At 48.7% G+C, this 23786-nt stretch overlaps 1 protein-coding gene across 5 annotated transcripts in view; it reads left to right on the forward strand.

The window, feature by feature from the left end:
* TNRC6C (trinucleotide repeat containing adaptor 6C) overlaps positions 1-23786 on the forward strand; it is a 98441-nt gene that overhangs the window by 52525 nt on the left and 22130 nt on the right. For all 5 annotated transcript variants that reach the window (XM_023244123.2, XM_023244124.2, XM_019818326.3 and 2 more), the window contains 8 exons: positions 3248-3463; positions 5179-5345; positions 8838-8918; positions 10225-10282; positions 17913-18055; positions 19470-19619; positions 21038-21184; positions 22741-22860. In XM_023244123.2, coding sequence (XP_023099891.2) covers positions 3248-3463; positions 5179-5345; positions 8838-8918; positions 10225-10282; positions 17913-18055; positions 19470-19619; positions 21038-21184; positions 22741-22860 — 1082 coding nt within the window. The remainder of the gene's footprint in view (positions 1-3247; positions 3464-5178; positions 5346-8837; positions 8919-10224; positions 10283-17912; positions 18056-19469; positions 19620-21037; positions 21185-22740; positions 22861-23786) is intronic.

Consider the following 23786-nt stretch of genomic DNA (forward strand, 5'->3'; position numbering starts at 1 on the left):
GGAGAACCTTAAGCAGACTCCATGCTTGGCACAGAGCCCAACACGGGGCTCAATCCCACGACCCCGGGAGCACGACCTGAGCGGAACGCGAGTCGGGCGCTCAACTGACCGAGCCACCCAGGCGCCCCTAATCGGCCATTTTCTAACTGATCCTTTCTTCCCAATAAGGACTGCCTGTCATACTTACAAAACTATAGAGGTAGCACCCGTGGAACAAGCTAGAGTTGGTTTCTTATTTCACAAAAGAAAGAATGCACTCTGTGGATTTCACTGTCTGGAGCTCGTAAGATGAGGGTCACTGGTCAGACGGAGTGTCTGTTCTGTTTCCCGGCCTTATGACTGCTTTGTGTTCGTTTTCTACCAGTCTGCTGTGTGTGTACCACACGGGCACTTTGTTTTCTCCGTTCTGATGAAGACTGTGCATGTAAAGTTGAATGAAAACTACATACTCCAGTGGCATTTCATTGTTACTGTTCTTTCAGTCCCAATACTGTAGGTGTTCAGTTGAAGAAGGGGGATAATTCGTGACCCCCACAGTACAGAAATGTTCTGTCAAAAGCAGTAGCATTTCAGGGCGCCTGGGTGGCTCAGTCGGTTAAGCGTCTGACTTCGGCTCAGGTCAAGATCTCGCGGTCCGTGAGTTCGAGCCCCGCGTCAGGCTCTGGGCTGATGGCCCAGAACCTGGAGCCTGCTTCCAATTCTGTGTCTCCCTCTCTCTCTGCCTCTCCCCAGTTCATGCTCTGTCTCTCTCTGTCCCAAAAACAAATAAACGTTAAAAAAAAAAAAAAAAGTAGCATTTGAAGGGCCATTTTGAAAAATCTAGTATCAGTGTTTCGAATGTAAAGTAGAAATTTATTCTGCCTCATTAAGCCCATCTGTACAAAAGAACCTCTATGAAATTATTAACAAAAAGCGTACCAGAATTCACTGCAGCAGTAGGCACTGAACAGTGGAGATTATTTTCGTAGTATGTGCTTAGAATTCTTTTCTGTCTACTGAACGTGTTTGCTTTGCATCACAGCTTGCCAGTGTGCCTTAAGGTTGTAAGGCCAGTGTGCCTCTTTTTTCCAGGGCCTCTCGAGCGTCTGTGGTGCACCCGTTACGATGTACGTGTTCGTTCGGCACTGTGAGCCGATTGTATTCTTGCCAGGGATCAACTCGAGATGGAAATATTGCTGGGGAGACGGTCTTTGAGAACTAGTCCGCTGTCTTCCTAGTGTTGGCATCGCTGAAATAAAGTCCTTTCTTGTTTGACCACTTAAAAAAAAAAAAAAAGGAAATCTTGTTCTCTTGATTCGAGGGTAAATAGCCATTCTTCCATTTGTAGGATTTTGAAACGTGCTGCTTATAGACCGTTAGCCTTGTGTACAGAAATGCTCTGTAGACCTTTGCACCGCTTTAACAGGAATTGAAAATTCTTGGTAAAAATCGATTAACTATAATTAACATAGTCTTCCTATTTATTCTTCATTTTGACTTCCTTAAGTAATTTGTCATAGTGCCTTTCAAAGAGATAGAAGTATAAGGGTGACAAATTTTAAATGAGTTTGTTATTTAATTACCCACAATAAATCAGTGTTTTTACAGCTGATTGCCCTTTAGCAACACCGAAATTATTTTATCTTCCTAAAACATCCATAATTTTTGTCAGCTATGTTAATTTTCCTGATGTAATTTTGTCCCTTCAATTTATAAAACTACTTTCCCCAATATACATGATTGTTTTCTGTGTAATTATAGGGAATAGTGTGGTTAGCAGTTGCTGACAATAACTGATTAGGGCTAACTTCCCTGTTATTGGCAATAATTTACATAATATATTGCTCAGCATGGAGCTTGTAATTTAAAATGATTCATAGGTTGCACGGCCTTTTGTCATTAATCAATATTACAGCATCTTATTAGAATAAAGAGCATCAAGGGAGCTCATTCCATACTGTCTTTAGTCAGAAAATAAATACATTTCAGAATTGATAATATCCACTTGCCACCAAATAACCTAAAATTTACAGTTAACTGTTTGTATTGCATGCCTCCTATTCTTTAGTTAGTATTTAAAATGTCCGCATTTCCATCGCTGAGAAACCGTGTCCACACGGAACTTCCAGCTGATGTGAGCTGCCAGGACTGGCGATCGGGAGCGTCAAGGAAGCTTTGCAGGCAGAGGCAGAACGAAATACGGGTTGAGTTGGAAAAACGCAGTTTACGTGTGTGACGTGAAATGTTTCTCCTGGGGTACCTGAGCGGCTCAGTCAGTTAAGCGCCCAGCTCTTGATCCCGGCTCAGGTCACGATCTCAGTTTGCGGGATCGAGCCCCGCGCCTGGCTCTGCGCTGACAGCAAAGGAGCCTGCTTGAAATTCTCTCTCTGCCCCTCTCTCTCTCTGCTCCCCTCCCCGACTTGCGCACACACAGACACATACACGCACACACACGCTCTCTCTCTCTCTCTCTCTCTCTCTCTCAAAATAAATGAATAAACTTTAAAAAATAAAATAAAATAAGATGTTTACCTTACTGAAGCGTGAAGAGAGTGGGGAGATCCTTCTGGCCCCTTGACGCCTTCTGTACCTGTAGAGAGCAGTGCCGCGACCCTCAGGACTCAGTAGGGACCCCGTTTCCTCCGTGGCACGCCCACAGGGTGCCAGCCTGATGCTCACAGCACTGGGCACACAGGGGAGGGAAGACCTCCCAGCGCGCCCGGGTGCTGCTGGGCGCTGTGCAGTTTTTCCCCTGTTACTTTCTCGGCACGTTTCACCTGCCGTCGTCTCATTTCTCGGCCCACATCTGTGTCTTTGAGGGTGGGTCTTAAAGACCAGCAAGAGTGAAGACATATTTGCAACTTGTAAGTTTGTTTTTGAAGAGAATAACGTGACGTGTGACGTAAAATTTCTTCTCGGCTGCTACCTGTAATACTGGAAGTGAAAAAGCTACTTCTTAAACATCAGTTTCTTAACAATTCTTTTGAACCCTGTTATGCTGCAGATGCCGAGGTCAGTGGTCTTTAATGTTTAAGGGACTCTCGATTCTAAGCACGTGGGGGCGGGAGTGGAAACACTGTGATTTTAAAAAGCGAAGCAAATCTGATTGGATGAGATACTGCCTCCTCTCCACTCTCCCCTGGCAGCCGTCCTAAAGATAGATCGTCTCGAAATGATTTTGAACTTGAAACTACCTTTTCTACTTCTTCTCTGTTTCACTTTTATCACATGAATAATCTCGTTCTCTCTCGGGCGGTGCCCTTTGCAGTCTCATCGGGCTGGGGAGAGATGCCTAACGTCCATTCGAAGGCTGAGAGCTCTTGGGGAGAGCCGTCCTCCCCCTCTGCCCTGGTTGACAACGGCACCGCAGCGTGGGGCAAGCCGCCCAGCAGTGGCAGCGGATGGGGGGACCAGCCCGCGGAGCCGCCCGTGACCTTCGGGAGAGCCGGCGCCCCCACTGCCGCCCCGGCCCTGTGCAAACCAGGTGAGTCCGACCGGCACTTTAGAAATGGGTCAGGATATTTTAGTTAGAGGGATACTTTTCATTGGATTTTAAGAATTAATGTTTTAGGACACCTTCCTCATTTTGTTTATACTTTAAAACTAACGTCTATTTGCCGCGTCTGGTACACGGACACAGAGGAGCTCTTAACAGAAGCCCGTGCGCTCCTTTTTTAGAAAAATTAACGACCAGAATCCACACCATGGCGCATGGCTGCGGGATGCCGTCAGTGGCGTCTACACGGCAGCAGGACCCCCGTCCCTGCCGTCTTCAACAGTGCTAGCTCACTAGCTCACTGAGCGACGAGGACGAGGTGAAGCACGCCGTCTCTCCTTTCTGAGAGTGGGTTTAAGCCCGACGTGACTTCACAGCACTCAGACCCTTCTGCCTTCTTCTCTCTTGGGAGCGCCGTTCTGCGTTGGGGCTCGAGGCGTACGCGTTCTCTTTTTTTCCTTTGGAAGATAAGAAAAATTAGGCCGCGCTTTCCTCACGTCATCTGAGAGTGTAATAAGCCTACGTGCACCACGTGCGTTCTCACACACGTCCAGATCACGTTTACCGAGTGGAATTCTGTGACGCGTGGGGATTTTGCGGCACGATGCATGTGACGTTAGCGTGGACCTAAGCGTGTGAGTTAGGTCCGGGATTAAGATCCGTCGTTCAGATGGCTGCGAGAGCTTCATATTTTCTTTGGCCATCGTTAATCCTGTTGGATCTTAAAATGCAACCTTATTTTTGTATTTTTACTACCATATTTTACATGAGTTTTGTGTGTGTTACTTAGCTAACGCTGGATAGCGTGCTCCCCATATCCACCATTCTGCTGGATTATTCCATTCCTATGCCTTGTTGTTGCAAACCTAAAAGACAGGGAGGTCCTTAGATTCACCTGCCGTCCCGAGGCAGTATGTTTGCTCTTACAGTTTGTCCTCGGAGGCGCCATCGTACACGTGTCTACCTTGAAAAAGCGTCCTGTCCTCATGGTCTTACAGACTCCCACTAACTGTATCCTCACTTAATCTTTGGCCTTCTTCTCCCTGGAAGTGAAAATTCGGGCTAACTTTTGTACCAGAAATCACTCTGTATCTTAAAAAAAGTAGAAGAAATAACATCCTGAAATCCAAACTCAGTAGTCAGCTCAAGGCTCCATCCACCTACGGCCTCAACTGGCTCCACCCTGTTACTCTGGGAGCGTGTCCGAAACATAGACCGTCAGGCCCAACCGCAGACCTGTGCGTTTCTCGTGATCCCCAGGTGACTCGGGTCTGGTCACCTGAGAGGGGCACTGGCCCACCTTCCGCTGCGGGTTCAAAAACCGCGTGGCGGACAGTGGTATTTCCGGGACTCTGCATATTACCAGCTACCTGCCATGCAGACAGTGCCACCCTCCCCCGTGGCCCCCAGATCTGTTGTTAGGAAGCCCGTGCTTCAAAAGGACCTGTAGCCGGTTAGGGGAGTGGGTAACAGCACAGACTACAGACAGCTGGAGTTTGGAGAAAACAATACGTACACATCTGCGTGTGTATTCTGTAACTCCCGCAAGAAATTCAATTCTTCGGTCTTGGGAAATGAAGAGGTAAAGAGGCAGCTCCCAGGGTACCCCCCTCCTCCCACCTCCCCCTAAATGGCGCTATAATGCAGCACCGCCTCCCTGAGGAAGGGTGAGTTTGTGAAGTTCACGTGTGCTCTCCTTCTAGCTTCGAAATCTATGCAAGAAGGCTGGGGCAGTGGTGGGGACGACATGAACCTCGGTGCCAGTCAGTGGGAAGACGAAGAAGGGGGCATGTGGAACAGTGCTGCTTCCCAAGAAAGCGCGTCCTCCTGCGCCTCCTGGGGGAACGCCCCCAAAAAAGGACTCCCAAAGGTGCGTGCAGCCCTAAAGAAACGCTAAAACCACCGGCACTTAGAACTACATTCAGGGTAGAGGGGGTTTCCAGTTAACAGTGACGGGTAGATCGGGAGTTCTCTGGGGCCCTCTGGGGATCCGGATGCTGCCCAGCACTGCTGTCACAGCAGAGTAAAGGCAGAGACGGACGTGAGAATCCAGGGGCTTCTAAGAAGCCAGACAGTAGAGACGTGCAGGTGCTTATGACAGTGCCACTCTTCACACTAAAGGGTTTCGTTTTTCAGAAAAGACGATTTTCCACTAAAACAGTGTTGTGGATGTTAACTGATGATGGGTTTGTTGTTGTAATTTTTAAACAAATTAATAAGTGGTTTTTTTTCATTTCTCCTACGGTAAATATTGATAAGTACAATCAACACATCAACAGAATTTCTTTAGAATCCTCGATCTTGGGGCACCTGGGTGGCTCAGTCGGTTAAGCGTCCGACTTTGGCTCAGGTCGTGATCTCACGGTTTGTGGGTTCGAGCCCCACATAGGGCTGTGTTGACAGCTCGGAGCCTCAAACCTGCTTGGGATTCTGTGTCTCCCTCCCTCTCTGCCCCTGCCACACTTGCGCTCTGTCTCTCTCCCTCAAAAATAAAAAATAAACATTAAAAAAAAAAAAAAAAGAATCTTCAAGACAGAGTATGGGATTGGTCCTGATACCACCATTAAGTGTGAAGACTCCTGAGGTACATCTTTAAGTGGTTTTGCAATAAATGGCAGCCATTTGAAAACCATTTAAGCGAGATCCGTAACTCATATAAGCACCGAGACAAATTCCAAGTAGATCACAAATTTAAATACGATAAATACAAATATAAAAATGTGAAAGAATTTTAAAAACAATCTTAGAGCAGGAGTGAGCGGCCTTTCTAACTATGAGAAAAATCTAAAAATCATCAAATTTACAAAACTTTCAGTCCTGAAAGATTTACAGACTTCAGTAAAACCGTGCATGACAGGGGTGCATGGGGGGGAGCTCAGTCGGTTAAGTGTCTGACTTCAGCTCAGGTCATGGCCTCGCAGTCCATGGGTTTAAGCCCCGCTTCGGGCTCTGTGCTGACAGCTCGGAGCCTGGAGCCTGCTTCGGATTCTGTGTCTCCCTCTGTCTCTGCCCTCCCCCTCTCAAAAATAAGTAAACATTTTTTTTTTTTAAAGTGCACGGCAGAAAATACCATAAAATCAAAAGACAAGCTGGAAAAACATATTTGCATCATATCGTGCAGAGGGCTGATCTCCCTGATATATACATAAAGAAAGGCCCTTTTAATCGATAAGTAGATCGCTCCCTAGAAAAATGAGCAAAGAATAGAAATAGATGCTCCCTAGAAAACAAACACTGACAGCTCTTCAACACATGAAGGGACCTTCAGCCTGCCCTGCGGAAAGAGTTCAAGTTAAAACAACACTGGGAGATGCCACTTTTCGTGTCTCAGACCAGCCAAACCCCCAGCGTTGAGTAAGCGGCTTCTGTCCGCAAAGCTGTGAGAAAAGCAGCCCTCTCCCACGTCACCGGCGGGACTTAAGTCGGTGGGGCCCCCGCGGAGGGCGGTTTGGCGTCCTCTGCCACGGTTACAGATGGGCCGGCGCCGGGGTGTGGTGCTTCTGCCTGTCACGGGCGGAGCAGGTGGCACCCGTACACCGTCTTCTCCTGTCGCGGTTTTGTAGGGCAAAAAGCGATGGTTTAAATGTACATTAATGGGGTGACTGAGTCACCCCACATCCATACCAGGGAAAGCTGAACAGATTTTTATAAAGGGAGTCGACCTATATTCATCTGAAAAGACCACCAAAGTAGGCTGTCAAATGAGAAGGCAAGGGACAGAAAAGCGCGTGGTGCACACCTTTGCGGGGCCGGGGAGCGAAAGCGTGCGTGCGCACACCTGCGCGTGCGAAGAGAGAGCAGGAGCTGAGCGGACGGAAGGTGAGGTAGGAAGAAGGCACTTTTGTGTGCACACCCTTTTTCTCCATCCGAATCCTACGGAGGTGTTATCTGTTCAGAAAAATGAATTCAGCAGAGCATTTAATTAGCAGTAGCAGAACCCAGAAACTAGAATCAGGGCTCGCGTCATCAGGAGTGGAGGTGATTACAGACATCAGACGAGGAGTCTTTTTTCGACTGGGCTGGCAAATAACCCAGCTAATGACGGCACCAGGAATACGAAATTGGTAAATTAAAACATTGTGCAATCTTGGCACCTCTGGCCCCGGCAGTGATTCCAGGCGCCTCCAAATAAGCACTTCCTCGAGGAGAGAGCGCCCGTTGGTTGGTTGAATATCGCCACGTAGACCCCGTTCTGTAGTTAACGGCAGGCTCCATTTTGACAAGCGCTGTGAGGAGTGATTTTAGAGGAGGCTGTTCTTTCCCCTGTGTGAACACATGGTTAGAACCTTTGTAGTTGTTGGAAGAGGAGGGACGTCACTGAGAAAACTTAACATCCTCACCCAGCCCTTGTGGGCTGCCCCATGCTCCCTTCCTCCTCTGCCCTGCACTCCCCTCCTCTCCTCTGCTGCCCTGTGCTCCCCTCCCCTCCTCCGCTGACCTGTGCTCCCCTTCTCCCCTCCTCCACTGCCCTGTGCTCCCGTCCCCTCCTCTGCTGCCCTGCCGTCCCCTCCCCTCCTCCGCTGCCCTGTGGCTCCCCTTCTCCCCTCCCCCCCCCGCCCTGTGCTCCCGTCCCCTCCTGTGCTGCCCTGCGCTCCCCTCCCCTCCTCCACTGCCCTGTGCTCCCCTCCTCTGCTGCCCTGTGCTCCCCTCCTCCGATGCCCTGTGTTCCCCTTCTCCCCTCCCCCGCTGCCCTGTGCTCCTCTCCTCCACTCCCCTCCTCCACTCCCCTGTGCTCCCCTTCTCCGCTGCCCTGTGCTCCCCTCCCCCCGCTCCGCTCCTCTGCTGCCCTAGCTTGCTTTTTGTGATCGCCTCTCCTTTTCTCTTCATCTTCTCCCTCACTGACGTTTGCCATTTATGTCTTCTCTACCCCAAGGGCTGCAAGCAGTGAATAGTCAATAAAATTAACAGGCTTTTTGTTCCTTTCATCTTGTTGCCTTTTCATTCCGTTGGAATGAACCCCCTGCATTTTGTCATCTTTGACAGTAAAGCTTATAAAAGGGCAGAAAACATGTAATTTTTAGTAAACTTCACATAGTATTAGCATAGGGCCGTGTTCAAAGGAACGCTTAGGATTATTTGATAATGGAAGTGGCACACATTTGTGATGAACTAAATTAACTCTCTGGGGAAGAAAAATAATTATCTTGCTTTTTTAAAGTCCATAAATTACACACGTACGCCAACTTGCACACGCACCCTAAAGCATTCCGTAGTACTAGCCGCGAAGCAGTCAGGGACTCTGGAGCACAGCATCGCTCGACGTTAATACAGAGAGATTCTCTAACTTGAAATCACCGTGAAGTTTAGGCCGCTCCCGTGTCTAGAAGAAACGTATTAACCCGTGACCCACACTTTGTCCTAGGGCATGAAAACGTCTGGCAAGCAGGACGAGGCCTGGATCATGAACCGGCTGATCAAACAACTCACGGACATGGGCTTCCCGGTGACTGGTGTCTTATTTTTACCGCTTCCCTCCGCGTGTGCTGCCATGCATGGCCCTGATTGTGTCCTGCCCGCGGTTGTCACACGTAACAAGCAAGACTTTTGAGGGAGGAGAGTGTTTTCCCCTTTTACCCGAGTGCTTCTGTCTAGGGACCGTTGCTTTCAACCAGAGCGAGCATCCACACCATTCCGTCAAGGAGGGTGTGCGAGCCTTCTGGAATAAAACGTGCCGCGTGATCGTTCCTTTCTTTGGCTTCTGCAGCTCTGCATTTTCTTTTAAATTATAATTAAAAGTGAATTTTCGTTAGTTTATGCGGTGGATTGACAGAGATCACAAGAGAAAACTTGGGATCAAGTACCAAAGCGCGGGTCCAGAAAAAAGAGTCCTAACCAGTCCTATTGAGTGCCCGAGTCTCGGGTCACGTGTAGGGAGAGTTCAGATTGTACGGTGTCCCCCTGAAAATGTGCCATGAGGCATCCCGTTCCTGAGATCCTAATGCAGGAGTTCAGCTACTGAGGGGTATCCCCCGGGTCTGTTCGGTCTTCCCTTCAAACGTCTTCTTTCCAGATCGTTACTCAAGTGAACATGTGTCTTTGATTTCTGTGGATGTCCCTGAAGAATGGGTCCAGAACGGCCCGGTCCAGAAACGACATGCCTCGCGTCGGGCACACGCCCTCTGTCACCGGGCAGGGCGCAGACCCGGGGGTGGCCCAGCCCCTTCCCGCATGAGAGCACGGGCGGGACACCGGAGGCCTGCCCGGGAGTCCCCATTTCCACCGTGGTGCTCGCACACACTGACACGCACCTGTTCCGTTCGTAGGAACGTGAATAGTTATCGACGTGCATCTGCTTGTTTTGTTTTGGTCTTTTGTGCATTGCTTGGTGGCAAGCGGTCAACAGCAGGGCCCAGGGTCTGCGCAGTGGAGAGTGGAGCTCTGTGCTCTGACGCTGCCGGGACGTTCCCAAAGTCGTTCTGGCAGAGAGTTCATCCTTGCCGAACCGTTGCTACTCACTGTGGTGTAGAGTCCACGACAAGATTCCACGGACCCCGCATGTTTTGTTTTTAAAGTGTTAGATGCAGGTTCTTTAAAAGTCAACCCGGCGCGTGTTCTTACTCGAAGTGCCTTTACTTAGAAGACGTTTGTGTCTAGCCTCGCCAACGAAGGGCAGTGTTTCCGGTTCCAAAACCTAGTAACGTTATGTCAGCCATAATCATTTCTGTAAGCTAATAGCGATCGAGTTCTCTACTAGCTTTTTTGTTACTGTCGAAGCGTAATCTTCATTAAAGTTCTGTTTTCCCACACAGAGAGAACCAGCTGAAGAGGCCTTGAGGAGCAACAATATGAATCTTGACCAGGCCATGAGTGAGTGCTCTGATGCCCTTAACGCATACTTTCTTAGAAGGTGCCAGTTTGTGGAGTTTGGATTTCCAGAAGCATTTTATCATAGTCTTGGGTTAATGGTTTCAATTTGTGCCGGGTAGACAGGACCAAGCTTCAGCCAAAGAGCAAGCGTGTGAAGCGTGGTAACCACACAGCAAGTCTCTGGAGGCTGGTGGACCCTGGGGACGGATGGCCAGAGCCCACGTCGAGGCACGTTCGCTTGTTTCATTTTTCTCTGTACTTCAGCCAAGAGATGAGTTTTTCCCATCTATTTTGAGGGGAGGTCATCGCAGCGTTCGTAGAGAAAGACACCGGGACCACAGGCCAGACTTCATGCAACACTGACTGAGCGTGTTCTTCGCGCCTGGCCCCAGAACGGGCTTGCTCAGGGGCCCACAGAGACATCTCCGTGCCGGTGGAGCGCTTACTGGTGACAGACGAGATTTACCTCAAGGGACGAGCAGCCCTCGTTGTGGAGCTGCTGTAAAAATAGTAATAACTAAAGGTGATAAATAGAATCGGAATACTGTAGCTGTGTTTTAGGATGGTATATTAAACTCTTTTGAACGTTTCCTTTTTTTGAGAGAGGGAGCGTGCGCACACAAGTGGGGGAGGGGCAGAGAGAGAAACCCAAGCAGCCTTCACACTCTCAGCACAGAGCTCGAAGCGGGGCTCGATCTCATGAACGATGAGATCACAACCTGAGCTGAAATCAAGAGTTGGACGCTCATCCAACTGAGCCACCCAGGCACGCCTAGAATGGTGTATTAAACTCTTAACTCATAAAGGGTAAAGAAAAAGAGAATTAAACATAACTTACGGCTATTACAACTTGGGAACAAAATCATAGCACCTTTAAAAAGAGATCATTTGTGACATCAAAAATATAAAAGGGGGAGAGCAAACGGATGGAACTTTTATAAGCCAATGAAGAGAAATTGTTTTCAGCAGAAAAGGGACTATTCCATCAATGTTTAATGTAAACCTCGTGGTAACCGTGAAGCAAAAATCTAGCGCAGACACACAAACCACAAAAAGGGGGAGACCGAGAAAATGGAAGGCTGTCAACGTATGAAGGTAGACAGAGACAGAAGGAAAAGCAGTAGCGAGACAGAATAACCAGAAGGCGAGAGATAAAAGGGCGCTAGTCCGTGCTCACATGTCCGTAATCTCTCTTAATGGGACTGAACTCACCAACCTAAAGGCACAGGGCTGCTGGATGGATGAAAGCCACAAGACCCGAGGTGCCTGGGTGGCTCAGTCGGTTGAGCGTCCGACTTCAGCTCAGGTCATGATCTCACGGTTTGTGGGTCCAAGCTCAGAGCCTGGAGCCTGCTTCGGGTTCTGTGTCTCCCTCTCTCTCTGCCCCTCCCCCCCCCCACTCTCTCTCATTCTGTCTGTCTCTGTCTCTCTCTCTCAAAAATAAACATTAAAAAAAAATTTTTTTATTAAAAATGTTTAAAGTAAACAAGGCCACAAGACCCAAGTCTGTGCTGCCCACCGGAGACTCATTGCAGCTCTAAGACACACACAGGCTCACATTGAAAGCATGGAAAATGATATTCCAAGCAAACAGAAACAGAAAGAAGGCGAGCATAGCCATACTCAATATCAGACAAAATAGACTTGAAGCCAAAAAGGGTGACAGGAGTCCAAGAAGATCATTATATGCTGACAAAGGGGTTAATACGTCAAGAAGATGTAAGCAAATTATAAATATATCCATTCTCAACACCTGACCGCCAAACTACATTAAGTAATTAATAACAGATCATAAAGGAGAAATAATATGGTAATTTTATGGAAGATTTCTGATACCCCACTGTTAACCATGGATAGATCTTCCAGACTAGAAATCAATAAGGAAAAATGGAATTGAACCATACTTCAAAGCAAATGGACCTAAAAGATATACATAGAACATTCCATCCAGCAGCAGCAGAATATACACGTTTTTCAAGCACACAGGGAACATTCTCCAGGATAGATCTGATAGGCCACAAAACTATCTTAGGGGTTGTTAGGTTTTTTTTTTTCTTTTTTTCTTTCTTTCTTTTTCTTTTTTTCATCTTTTTGATAGAGCATGAACAGGGGAAGGACGGAGGCGGGGGGAGAGAGAGAGAATGACTCAAGCAGGCCCCACACTGAGTGTGGAGCCCAATGTGGGGCTCGTTCTCACAAGCATGAGATCATGACCTGAGCCGAAGTCAAGAGTCAGATGCTTAACTGAGCCACCCAGGTGCCCCCAAACTATTCTTAGTTTTAAGAAGTTAAAAGTCCTACCAGCCATCTTCCTCAACATGAGGAAAATGAGAAGATCCATAAATATGTGGAAACTAAACACACTTCTAAACAACCATTGGGTCAAAGAAGAAGTTGAAAGGAAAGTGAAAAATTATCCCGAAACAAGTGACAATGAAAACATGTCAGATGTGGTGGGAAGCAGCAAAGGCAGTTGTGAGAGGAAAGCGTATAGCAGTTAAACACAGATACTAAGAATTTAAAAAGAGGTAAGAGAAACAACCTAACTTTACACCTCAAAACTCACAAGAGAACACATTAAGCCCAAAGTTAGCAGAAGGAAGGAAATAATAAGGATCAGAGCAGAAATAAATAAAATAGAGACTAGAAAAACAGTAGAAAGGATCTGTGAAACTAACAGCTGATTCGTCAAAAAGAAAAACACAATTGATAAACCTTCAGCCAGACCTAAAAAGAAAAGAAAGACTCAAAGAAATGAAATCAGAAGTGGAAGAGGAGACACTGCAACTAATAACCACTAAAATACATGGAACCGTGAGAGGCTGCTGTGAACAATTATGTGCCTGCACATTACTTAACTTAGAAGAAATGAATACATTTCTAGAAACAACTTACCAAGACCGAATCAGGAAGAAATATAAAATCTGAACAGACCAGTGAGTTAAGAGATAGAGTCAGTTGCCAAAACACAGAAAACTTCAGGACCAGATGACTTCACTGAGAGAAATTCTACCAAATATTAGAGAAGAATTAACATCAGTCCTCAGACTCTTCCAAACTATCAAGGAGAAGGGAATACGTCCAGGCCCATTCTACAAGGCCAGCGTTACTCTGATACCAAAACCTAATAAGGATACCACAAGAAAACCGTAGACCAATATCCCCAATGAACGTACATGCAAAAATTCTCAACAAGATATTAGCAAACTGAGTTCAACAACACATGAATACGATTATATTCTCATGCATTTGTACCTAGGATGCAAGGCTGGTTCGACATACACAAATCAGTAAATGTGATCTATCACATCAATTAACCGAAAGATAAAAATCATGTGATCATCTCAATAGATGCAGAAGAAATATTTGACAGCATACAGCATCCTTTCATGATTTGGGAGGGTGGGGGGAACCTTAAGCAGACTGGGTAGAGAAGGAGCGTACCTCAACCTAATAAAGGCCGTAGGTGACAAACCCACAGCTGACATTTTACTCAGTGGAGAGAAGTTGAAAGAGTTCATTAGATGAGGAACAAGGCAAGGATGCTGACTCTCTCCACTCCTGTCCAGTAAAGTGCTGGAAGTCCTGGCCAGGGCAGCTAGGCAAGGCAGAAGGGGGGAAAAGGCATCCATATTGTCCGTATTGAAAAGGAAGAAGTCCAGTTCTCGTTATTTGCTGATGATACGATCCCGTATATAGAAAATTCCAAAGAATCAGTCAAAAACCCTAGAATCAGTCGACAATCTCCGTAAAGCAGCAGAATACAGAATCGGCATACAGAAATCAATTGCATTCCTTTGCACTAATGATGAAGCATCTGGAAAAGAATGAAAACCATCCCATTCACAATAACATCAAAAACAATATAATACTTAGGAATAAATTTAATCAAGGGAGTGAAAGATCTGCACAATGAAAACTGTAAGACTTTGTTAAAAGAAATCGAAAAAGACACAAACAAATGGAAAGGCATCCCATGTTCATGGATCAAAAAAATTAATATTGTTAGTCTGGTTATATTACCCAAAGCAGTCCCCATCAAAAAACCAAAGGCATTCCCAGAAGTAGAAGAAACAAAAACAATCCTGGGGCACCTGTTTGGCTCAGTCAGTTAAGCACCCCAACTCTTGATTTCAGCTCAGGTCGTGGTCTCACAGTTTGTGGGATTGAGCCCCACGTCGGGTTCTGCCTGACAATGGGGAGCCTGCTTGAGATTCTCTCCCTCTGTCTTTACCCCTTCCCCCCTCAAAAATAAATATTAAAGGAAAGAAAGAAAGAAAAGAAAAACAATCCTAACATGTGTGTGAAACCACAAAATACTCCAAGTAGCCAGAGCGGTCATAAGGAAGAACAAAAGTGGAGGTATCACACTTCTGAATTTCAGACTGTACTACAAAGCCACAGTAATCAAAACAGTGGTACTGGCACAAAAATAGACAGTCTGGGGCACCTGGCTGGCTCATTTGGTAGAACATGTGACTCAGTCTCAGAGTTGTGAATTCAGGCCCCACGTTGGGTCTAAAACTTCCTTAAAAAACAAAAAATAAGACATATCGGCCAGTGGAACAGAATAGAGCCCACAATTAAACCCCAGCATATACAGTGAACTAGTATTTGACAAAAGAGCCAAAAGTACTGATTGGGGAACGGATGGTATCTTCAACAAAAGGTTCTGGGAAAAATGGAGAGACGTGCAGAACAATGAAATTGGACCCCTATCTCACACTACTCACAAAAATTAATTCAAAATGGATCAAAGGCTTAAACAACAAAACAAAACAAAAACAGAAGAAAATTAAAGAAGAGGCCTGTCAGTATTGGTCTCAGCAATAACTGGGGGGGAGGGGGCGGTGGGTGGACAGCAAAAGCACAGACAACAAAAGAAAAGTCAACAAATGAGGACTACATCGAACTCAGAAGTTTCTGCACAGCAAGAGAAGCACCAAAATGAAAAAACCTATAGAACAGGAGGAAAATTTTGCAAGCCATGTACTGGATAAGGGGTTAATATCCAAAATCTATGGATCTATCAGTCAAACTAATGACCCAAAAAAAGTTTGATTAAAATAACTAAATCAGGGGCGCCTGGGTGGCTCAGTCGGTTAGCGGCCGACTTCGGCTCAGGTCATGATCTCGCGGTCCGTGAGTTCGAGCCCCGTGTCGGGCTCTGTGCTGACCGCTCAGAGCCTGGAGCCTGTTTCAGATTCTGTGTCTCCCTCTCTCTGACCCTCCCCTGTTCATGCTCTGTCTCTCTCTGTCTCAAAAATAAATAAACGTTAAAAAAATTTTTTTTTTAATAAAATAACTAAATCGGCATTTCTGCAAAGAGGACATCAGAGTGGCCAACAGACCCGTGCAGATCATCAGGGAAATGGAAATCCAAACCACAGTGAGGTCTCCCCTCACATCTGTCAGAATGCCTTTTCTCAAGAAGATAAGAGACAGCAGGTGCCGGTGAGGACACAGGGAAAAGGGAACCCTTGTTGCAATGTCGGAGGGAGCGTAAATTTGTTCACCTGGCATGGAAAACAATACGGAGGTACCTCCAAAAACGAAAAGTAGACTTACTGTACGACACAGCCATCCCAGTTCGGGCATCTACCCGAAGGAGGGAAACAGGATCGTGACAAGATATTTGCTTCCGTGTGTATCACATTGTTCACAATAGCCAAGGAGTGGAAACCATCCAAACGCCCATCAACAGATGAATGCGTGCAAAAGATGCCACCGTATATACACAATGGAATATGATTCAGCCACGAGAAAGGGGAGTAGCCTTCAGTCTGCAACATATCCTTCATTCTGACAGATCTTAAGCACATCAGAGGAAGACAAGTACTGTATGATATCACTTGTATGTGGCATCTAAAATGTTAAGCCCCATAGGAAACCGTGCATGACAGTTACCGGGGAGCAGGGGTAGGGGGATGAGTAATGGTGTTTCAGGGAACGAATTTGTAACAAGGAGTGGATAAGCCACAGAGATCCAGTTCACAGCATGCTGAACGCACAGTAATGGTGTAGTATAATTATGTAACGGTATAAAATATGGCTACGTGGACCATCATATTACAGTATGTAGATCTATCCAGTAACATGTACACCTTAAGCTCATACAGTGTTACACACCAAATCGATTCGGTTAAAAAATAAATAAGTAAAACAATAATTATGTTAGATATTTACATGGAAAACGTAGCTGATTCTCATTATTCGTCTCCAGGAAACAATAGGGTCGAATTCCTGTAAGCCACAGCATTTTTGCCAACCAGTCCGTATATAACCTTCCTTTATGTGCGTTTCTGGCTAAAGATACCTTATTTAATATGTATTTCTCACAGAGATGCCGTATTTCTTTATAGTAAAACGTTGGCTAGAAGGAGTTAGCATTTTCCCGACCCTGGGTCCCGTGACCATAGATCTCTTCGGCCGTCCACACTGAATCCAGTGCTGTCGGCCACACCTTTCTAAAATCAGTCGTCATCTTGTGACTCCAAAAAGTTAGCCACTCTTCCGTTCTTTCCATAGCTTCATCGCACACGGTAGATGTTGCTTTAGCTCTTTCTGGGCGGCCTTACATACAAATGGGTGACCGTTCTCTTCCTTTTGCTGGACGCACCGTATCGTTCGTTCGCTCACATTGAGCTTGAACCACAGCACCGCAGCTCCTGCCTGAACAACACTTAGCTGGCGTGTTTTCTCCACCAGGCACAGCGCAGCCTTACTGCGCCCACGAGCCCTACAGCATACATTAGCACTGTGCTTGGGGACCATTTCAAACACCGAAACCGCCAACAAAAAGGACAAAAGCGAAAAAAGTGGCACTACATAGACCACAGAGGGACACTTGTTGCTGTAGGGGAGCTGAGTGAGAAGCAGAGCATCTTGCTTGGTCTGAGCTGGGAACGCGTGTGTCGGGCAGCCGAGGTTCTTCGCCATCCCCTGCGTGTCCACAGATGACCACAGAAGTGCCACGGGTTCCGATTTGGGGGCTACAGATAAATGGAGCCAGTCGGTGGATGCACGAACGCGGAATCCGTGAATATGAAGATCGACTTGATAATTACGTGCAGCTGCCAAAATGTTCTGGTGCAAGCCGCCAGGACAGAAATGACCCATCAGTGTGAGCTTGAAGAAGTTCATTGTACCCTGTTAGAATTGTAAGATGGCCCAAAGTCAAAGGTAGCCACACGAAGCCAGTCGCTGGCCAGAGAGCGCATGAGGATGAAAACTTTGTCTGTCTCGTATGACACGGTGTCCCCAGCGTCTGGAAGAGCCCTCGGGGGGATGTGGGAAATGGAAACCGATGGCTGCAGGGGGTCAGCGGAGCCATTTTAAACAGGATAATCAGGGCAGGGTCCTGAGGACACCACCGGGGAAGGCCGTGTGGAGAAGGGGGTGCCTCCCAGGAGGGGAAGGAAGGGCAGACTCAGAGTGGCCCGTGTGGTGGGAGGAGGGGCAGGAGCAGGGCCCGGTTGCAGACTGTCAGGGCTCACGAGAGCAAAACCACAGCCTCACTGTTTTCTGAGAGGTTGAGAGGCTCCCACCGGCACCCATCTTGAGCTCGGCGCTCCTGACGGACGCTCCTCGGGCGTTTGCGTAAGTGTTGCCTCTGTTTGCTGTGCCCCAGGCGCCCTGCTGGAAAAGAAGGTGGACGTGGACAGGCGTGGACTGGGAGTGACCGACTACAATGGAGGGGTCACCAAAGCCCTTGGCTGCCGCCCACCAGTCTCCAAAGACTCTTCCGGGGACCGCCCCACCTTTCTTGACAAGGTATGGATTCAGGGGGTGTTTTGCTTGTTTGTTTTTAACACAAGGGACTTTTCATTTTAACCGTGTCCTTAATGCAAGCTGGATCAAATACTTGCTGGGCTGCAACACTTAAGTGACTTTTACCCACTTTTTAAGATACGTATGAATGTTTACCTCAAAAGAGATGGTGTCGTGTTTCATACAATGTGACTAAGAAAAAATACTGAAATTGAAAACTGACTTTCATCGTAGTGGGTGAACTTGGCTGGCTTGTCTGCTTCCATTTGCCCAGTAACAAGGGTCTTCAAATCTCTGTTTTACTGTCTTATTTTACATGCACAGTTCTTCCCCTTGGAAATGATGTTATGTGTTTACTCTCGGAAAAAGAGACTTGAAGTGGTTGTGCAGGTGCCCGTGTCTGGCCAGCTCAGCTCGGCACTTGAGAGTTCGTGCAGGAGTCTGTCAGAAGCCCCTGGGGTGGGTCACGTGTCCAGACACCGGTTCGGTCCTTTCAGGACCGTCCCATAGTGATGCCCCCCCTCCAGACGGTGTGACTTCACAGGGAGATGAGGACAGCATCCCACGAAATTCACTCAGAATGTTGAACCTTGGAAATAAAATTAAAGCAAGGAAGGACAAGTTTAAAAACAAAACAAAAAACAGCCTCACAGGAGACAGAGGTGAGACTTCGCCTCCGTTCTTAAACAAACAGGGTCCCCTACCGCACGCCCCCCTGCCGAACGCTGTGGCCAGGCTGGGCCCAGAGGGAGTGGTGCGCAATTCCAATTTAATTTAGTATCTTGTATTTATACTTGGCTCAGGATGGGACGCTGACTTGTTTCCTTACCTTTAACATGTAGAATACTGCCACACGTTTGTTGGGAAGTTAGAAAAAATAGATCTGCAAAGGGCCTGGTCCGTAACGTGACCTTAATAAATATAACAGGGTAAGAGTCTGTTTTGTAACCTACCCTATTATTGGCTTAAACGGCACACAATTGCTGTTTGCGGGTCAAAAACAGCTGAGTGTCAGCAGAATCCAACCTAATGCACACCTAGAGCCTTGATGATGACTTCTCGGAAGGAGCGGGTTTACTTGAACACGGTTGTACACTGTTTTCTAAATGAGGCTTTTGCGAATGTTTCCGTCGTCCTCCTGACTCCTGCCCCCGGGCGGGGTCGGTTGTGTATGAGAGCGTCATAAGCTACCGCGTGTGCTTGTGGAATGGTCGTTAACAGTGGAAGCAGCGTCTCAGTCTGGTTCCTCTTTTGCTTCTCCCCCCTTCCTTTGGCCCTTGTTCTCCAGTCTCTTGTTGCCCACACTGTTTTGACCTCCTAATTCTTTACCATCCACATCCCTCTACGCCCTTGGGAAATTGCTTTGTGCTCTGTGGATGGACACTGCACACAGCTCACCCTCTGTTTCTCCCATCAGGACGGCGGCCTGGTGGAAGAGCCCACGACTTCACCATTTTTGCCTTCACCAAGCCTGAAGCTCCCCCTTTCAAACAGTGCACTCCCTAATCAGGCCCTGGGTGGGATTGCCTCAGGGCTGGGCATGCAAAACTTGAATTCTTCTAGACAGGTAAGGCCATGGGGAGAAAGCCAGCGCGGTCTCTGTTTCACCTGCCTGTAAAAAAATGTGTTTGAGCCACAAACTGTCCCATTTTTAATGAATACCCATACTTCACGATACAATCACGTATGAAAAGGTAGCCGAGATAGTAGAAAGATCATCCTGCAGGTAATGTGCAGGTGTCAGGAGTGGAGTCCAGCTCTTGGGATCGAACCGTAGTAAGGGAAATGCTTCCAGATTGTATTGTTACATGTAAGTAACACATGGTTCAGTGCCCTTGGTGCTGACCTACCGCTAGACTCCTTCATGGAGCCAGGCGGTGTCGTCCTTTCTCCCAGCCTCAAAACTGGAAATACATTGGTCTGTGAGAAAACGCCACCTTTTCCCCTGCTTTGCCCGGAGGTCGAGGTGACATTTCGGTGGCTTCCAGAGAGTCGTGTTGGCATTCTCCCTCTCTGACGCTCAGGGAAGGTGCAAGTCCCTGACAGGCGTCACAGAAGGGAAGACTGAGAGTTGCGTTGGCTGCTGCTCCCTGGCACTTGTGTCTCCCTGTCCTTCTGGAAGACATGACCTGCTTTCCTGGCTTTCCTAGGACTTCCTTTTCCTGGGTTTCCTCACGCAGGAGGCTGACACGCACCCACCTCCGAGAGCCCTCTCTAGGTAGAGGCTAAGCTGCGTGAGGCGGCCACGTGCGCACCTGCTGTCCCCGGTGATGGCCAGCGGCGCCTCCTGCCACCAGCGTCCCTGTTTGTGTGGTCCTCGCGGCCGACGTCACTGATGCCGGTGGTAGCTCAGTGCAGCGCCTGTTTCGGGTGTCCTGCCGTCTGACAAGTGACCACCCTGCAGGCGGGGTGATGGGAGTGAGCCCCCCGTGCCTGGCCGCTAACTCACCCCAGAGAAGCAGGAAGTACACCTAAAATGCATTGATTAGATCTCACACGCAGATACCTGCCAGGATCTGGCCTTTCACTCAGCTTCAGCTTTGGCTGTTGTTGAGATCATACTTGTGTTTCCTGTTTGAAAACGTCGCCGTCTTCGGCCTAGTGATCCCCGCCCTAACGACCCTGCGTCACCACAGGTCTCCCGTGACAGAAGTAGAGCAACCCGGTGGCTCCGCGTGGCTGTGGTTCATAGCACCGTATTATCAGGGTTTGTCTGGACGGGATAGTCCTGTCCGGGGACGTTTTCCGGCTGGCACCGTTGTGTGGCTTCTGCGATTTGGAAACACAGGCAGGCCTCGTGGGCCAATCGGCCGTCGCCTGTAACCAGGCCGAACACGGCTTGCTGTGAAATTCACTTTGGTAGAAGTTCACGGTGCAGGGGGGAGTAGATACGCTTTGGCTCTCGGGGTCAGGCAGGCGGGGCCTCCCCCGGAGCTCCCGCGGCGCCGGCGCCCTAACGCCCCGGTCCCTCCCGTGTCCCTGCAGATCCCGAGTGGCAATCTGGGTATGTTCGGCAGCAGCGGAGCAGCACAAGCCAGGACCATGCAACAGCCGCCGCAGCCGCCCGTGCAGCCTCTGAGCTCCTCCCAGCCCAGCCTCCGCGCTCAAGTGCCTCCGTTTCTATCCCCTCAGGTGGGGCCCGCACCTGCGCTCCGGGCAAGACCACGCACGCACGCACGCACGCACGCACGCCTGGGCCATAGCCATGTCGCCGCCGTAGAGTGAGGGCGGGCTCACCCCCGCCCGCCCGACAGGAGGCTGCCAGGGTCACCGGCATGGCCACCGGAAGTGCCGAGCGGGGGTCCTCCTGTCGTGCCGGCTGGAAAGGCGCCTCCCGCGCTACCAGGCTGCCATTCGTGTCCTGCTCTTGACAGCCGCTCAGACGAGCCCGATGCACTGTCCTAGCTGGGAGAGGAAGGTGACGAGCTGGCACTTGGCTTAGGACGTGAGGGGCCACGTGGGAGCAGTCACGGACCGAGTAATGCTTTAGTGGCCGACTGAGCGGGATCGTGTGTCAGCCCATATACGTCAGAGACGTCTTAGTTAAGTCCGTTACTTCATATTAGACCAGGCTTGCCCGCAGAGAGTCCTTAAGAATAAAAAAGAAGTCAAGCAGAATCAGGAAGAGATTGTTACTGCTTTGAGTAGCTCAAAAGCATATGGATTCTTTCATTTTAACGTTGTTTACTTACTGAGTAACATTCCATAATCTTACTCTTTGCACCGACTTTTTCATTACAATGTTTCGGTCTTTTCCCGTGTAAAAATATTCAATAATAGATACTGATAATAAGTTGTAGAATTAGCTGGGAGTAATTACTTCCCCACAAGTAATTGAACCCACGTTTGTGCCCTGAGCCAAGATGGCTGAAATGCAGGTCAAGTAACAGTTAAATTCATTAATCAGGACACGGGGTGAACTGCTCTGACAGAGACCCCAGAGGGCAGAAGCTCAGGCCAGACAGGCGTCTGCTTCTCTCGGGCGGCCGTGCAGGAGGCGGCGGCTCAGGGCTGTGGGGCGGCTCTGCCACGGCCCCTCCCGACAGCAGGGAGCCCCACAGCCCCACCTGGGCCCGGGTGGCGGGCAGCAGGCTTCCCACACTCGGCCAAGCGCGTGTCACCCCCCCCCCCCCCGCCGCCCCGTGCCCATACACGCCGCCTAGTGGCAAACACTGAGATCCCCAGTGCCGGGCCCCACCTGGTTCCCAGCCGCGGAGGTGCCCGTCCCGTTGAGAAGGGCGGATTGACGGTCCAGGCTCAGGCCAGCAGAGCCGGGGTGGACCACTTCCAGAGCCCATCCTGCGATGAGACCCTCCCGCGGGGTGGCGCGGTGCCCGCCAGTGGGTGTGACTTCTCTGAGATCCCACATCCACGGTCTCCAGTCCCGCAATCGTGCCCGGCTGTTTTTGTGGTGACAGGACGTGAGATCCGTTTGCAAGGGGGTCCCCCGGAGCCTGAGCAGCTCCACTCGTGACCGCGGCGTTTGGAGGAGGAAGGCTTTCTCTTCTCTGCCTGCCTGCCTCCCGTGCGTCTTTCCCACGGAAGCACGTTAACTGCAACGGCAAAGCGTCCGGGGGTTTGTCAATGGCTTTGGAGTTCATCCCTGAGACAAGTGTCAGTCATTAGCCAGTCTGCATCTTGAGAGACCACCTGCGCAGGCACCTGACGCCATCCTTTGTGTCCAACAGGTTCAAGCACAGCTTTTGCAGTTTGCAGCAAAAAACATTGGTCTCAACCCTGCACTATTGACCTCGCCGATCAATCCTCAGCATATGACGATGTTGAACCAGCTCTATCAGCTGCAGCTGGTGAGTGGACAGATCCGTTCAGCTCCTAGAACTAAGGAAGCGTGCGCCCCCGACATTCACGTATCTCTGCCAGCCACACACCCTGACCCGTACAGGTAGTTGGTTCAACGCTTTCTCCTTGTCAGGGAAGCCCACTGAGACCCTCCTAAAATTTGCAGACTACTAAAAAGATGAGGAAGTTTTTCACTTACGGGTGTTGTTCCTTAGCTTTGTAAATTCCCTGGTCCCTTCACGGAGTCGTCCAGATCTTACTGTCAGGCATGCCCTCTAACTTGGGGTCTCAGCTAGCTTTTCTCATCCAGTTTCCCGTCTGGACCACAGAACACAAGAAACGCTTGACGATTTTCTAAATTCTTCAGGATGGTATATGCGAATACTCTTTTGGAAGCATGAAAGAGAAGTTGCTTCATGACCTACAGTAGAATGCCTTGGAGATTAGGATTTAATTCTCTCTCGAAACCCCTGTTGAGAAAGGTGGATGTAGCCTAATAATTCTGGAAGGCTTTACAGTTCAACATGTCTTAAATTTTTAATGTCAACAGTCTTTCTACTTTTACTATAAAACGCCAGGTCACGTGTCACGTGTGAAGGCATACTGCATTGGTATATGCCCAAGGACCAAGTGCGTTCTTTCTTTCTTTGATATGTTGACACCTGGTTTATTTAGAAGTCTCGTCCAACAGCTCCATCTCCTAGAAAGTGACCAGGAATCGTGAGGGAAGGAAACAGGGCCTCCGATAGACAAAAGCATTGATGCGAAACCTTTCCTCACAGGAGAGCCCTGGGCCCTCTCAGCCCTAAGCCTTTACTGTGTGTTAGACTCCCATCGAGCCAGCTTGAGTGTCGGCTTCCCCGTAAGAAGCAGCATGGGATGGGAGGAGACAAGTGCCCGAGACAAATCGTGGTGTCGGGGAGGACACAGAGCT

Source organism: Felis catus, chromosome E1 (assembly GCF_018350175.1).
Source record: "Felis catus isolate Fca126 chromosome E1, F.catus_Fca126_mat1.0, whole genome shotgun sequence".
In the NCBI taxonomy this organism is placed as follows: Eukaryota; Metazoa; Chordata; class Mammalia; order Carnivora; family Felidae; genus Felis; species Felis catus.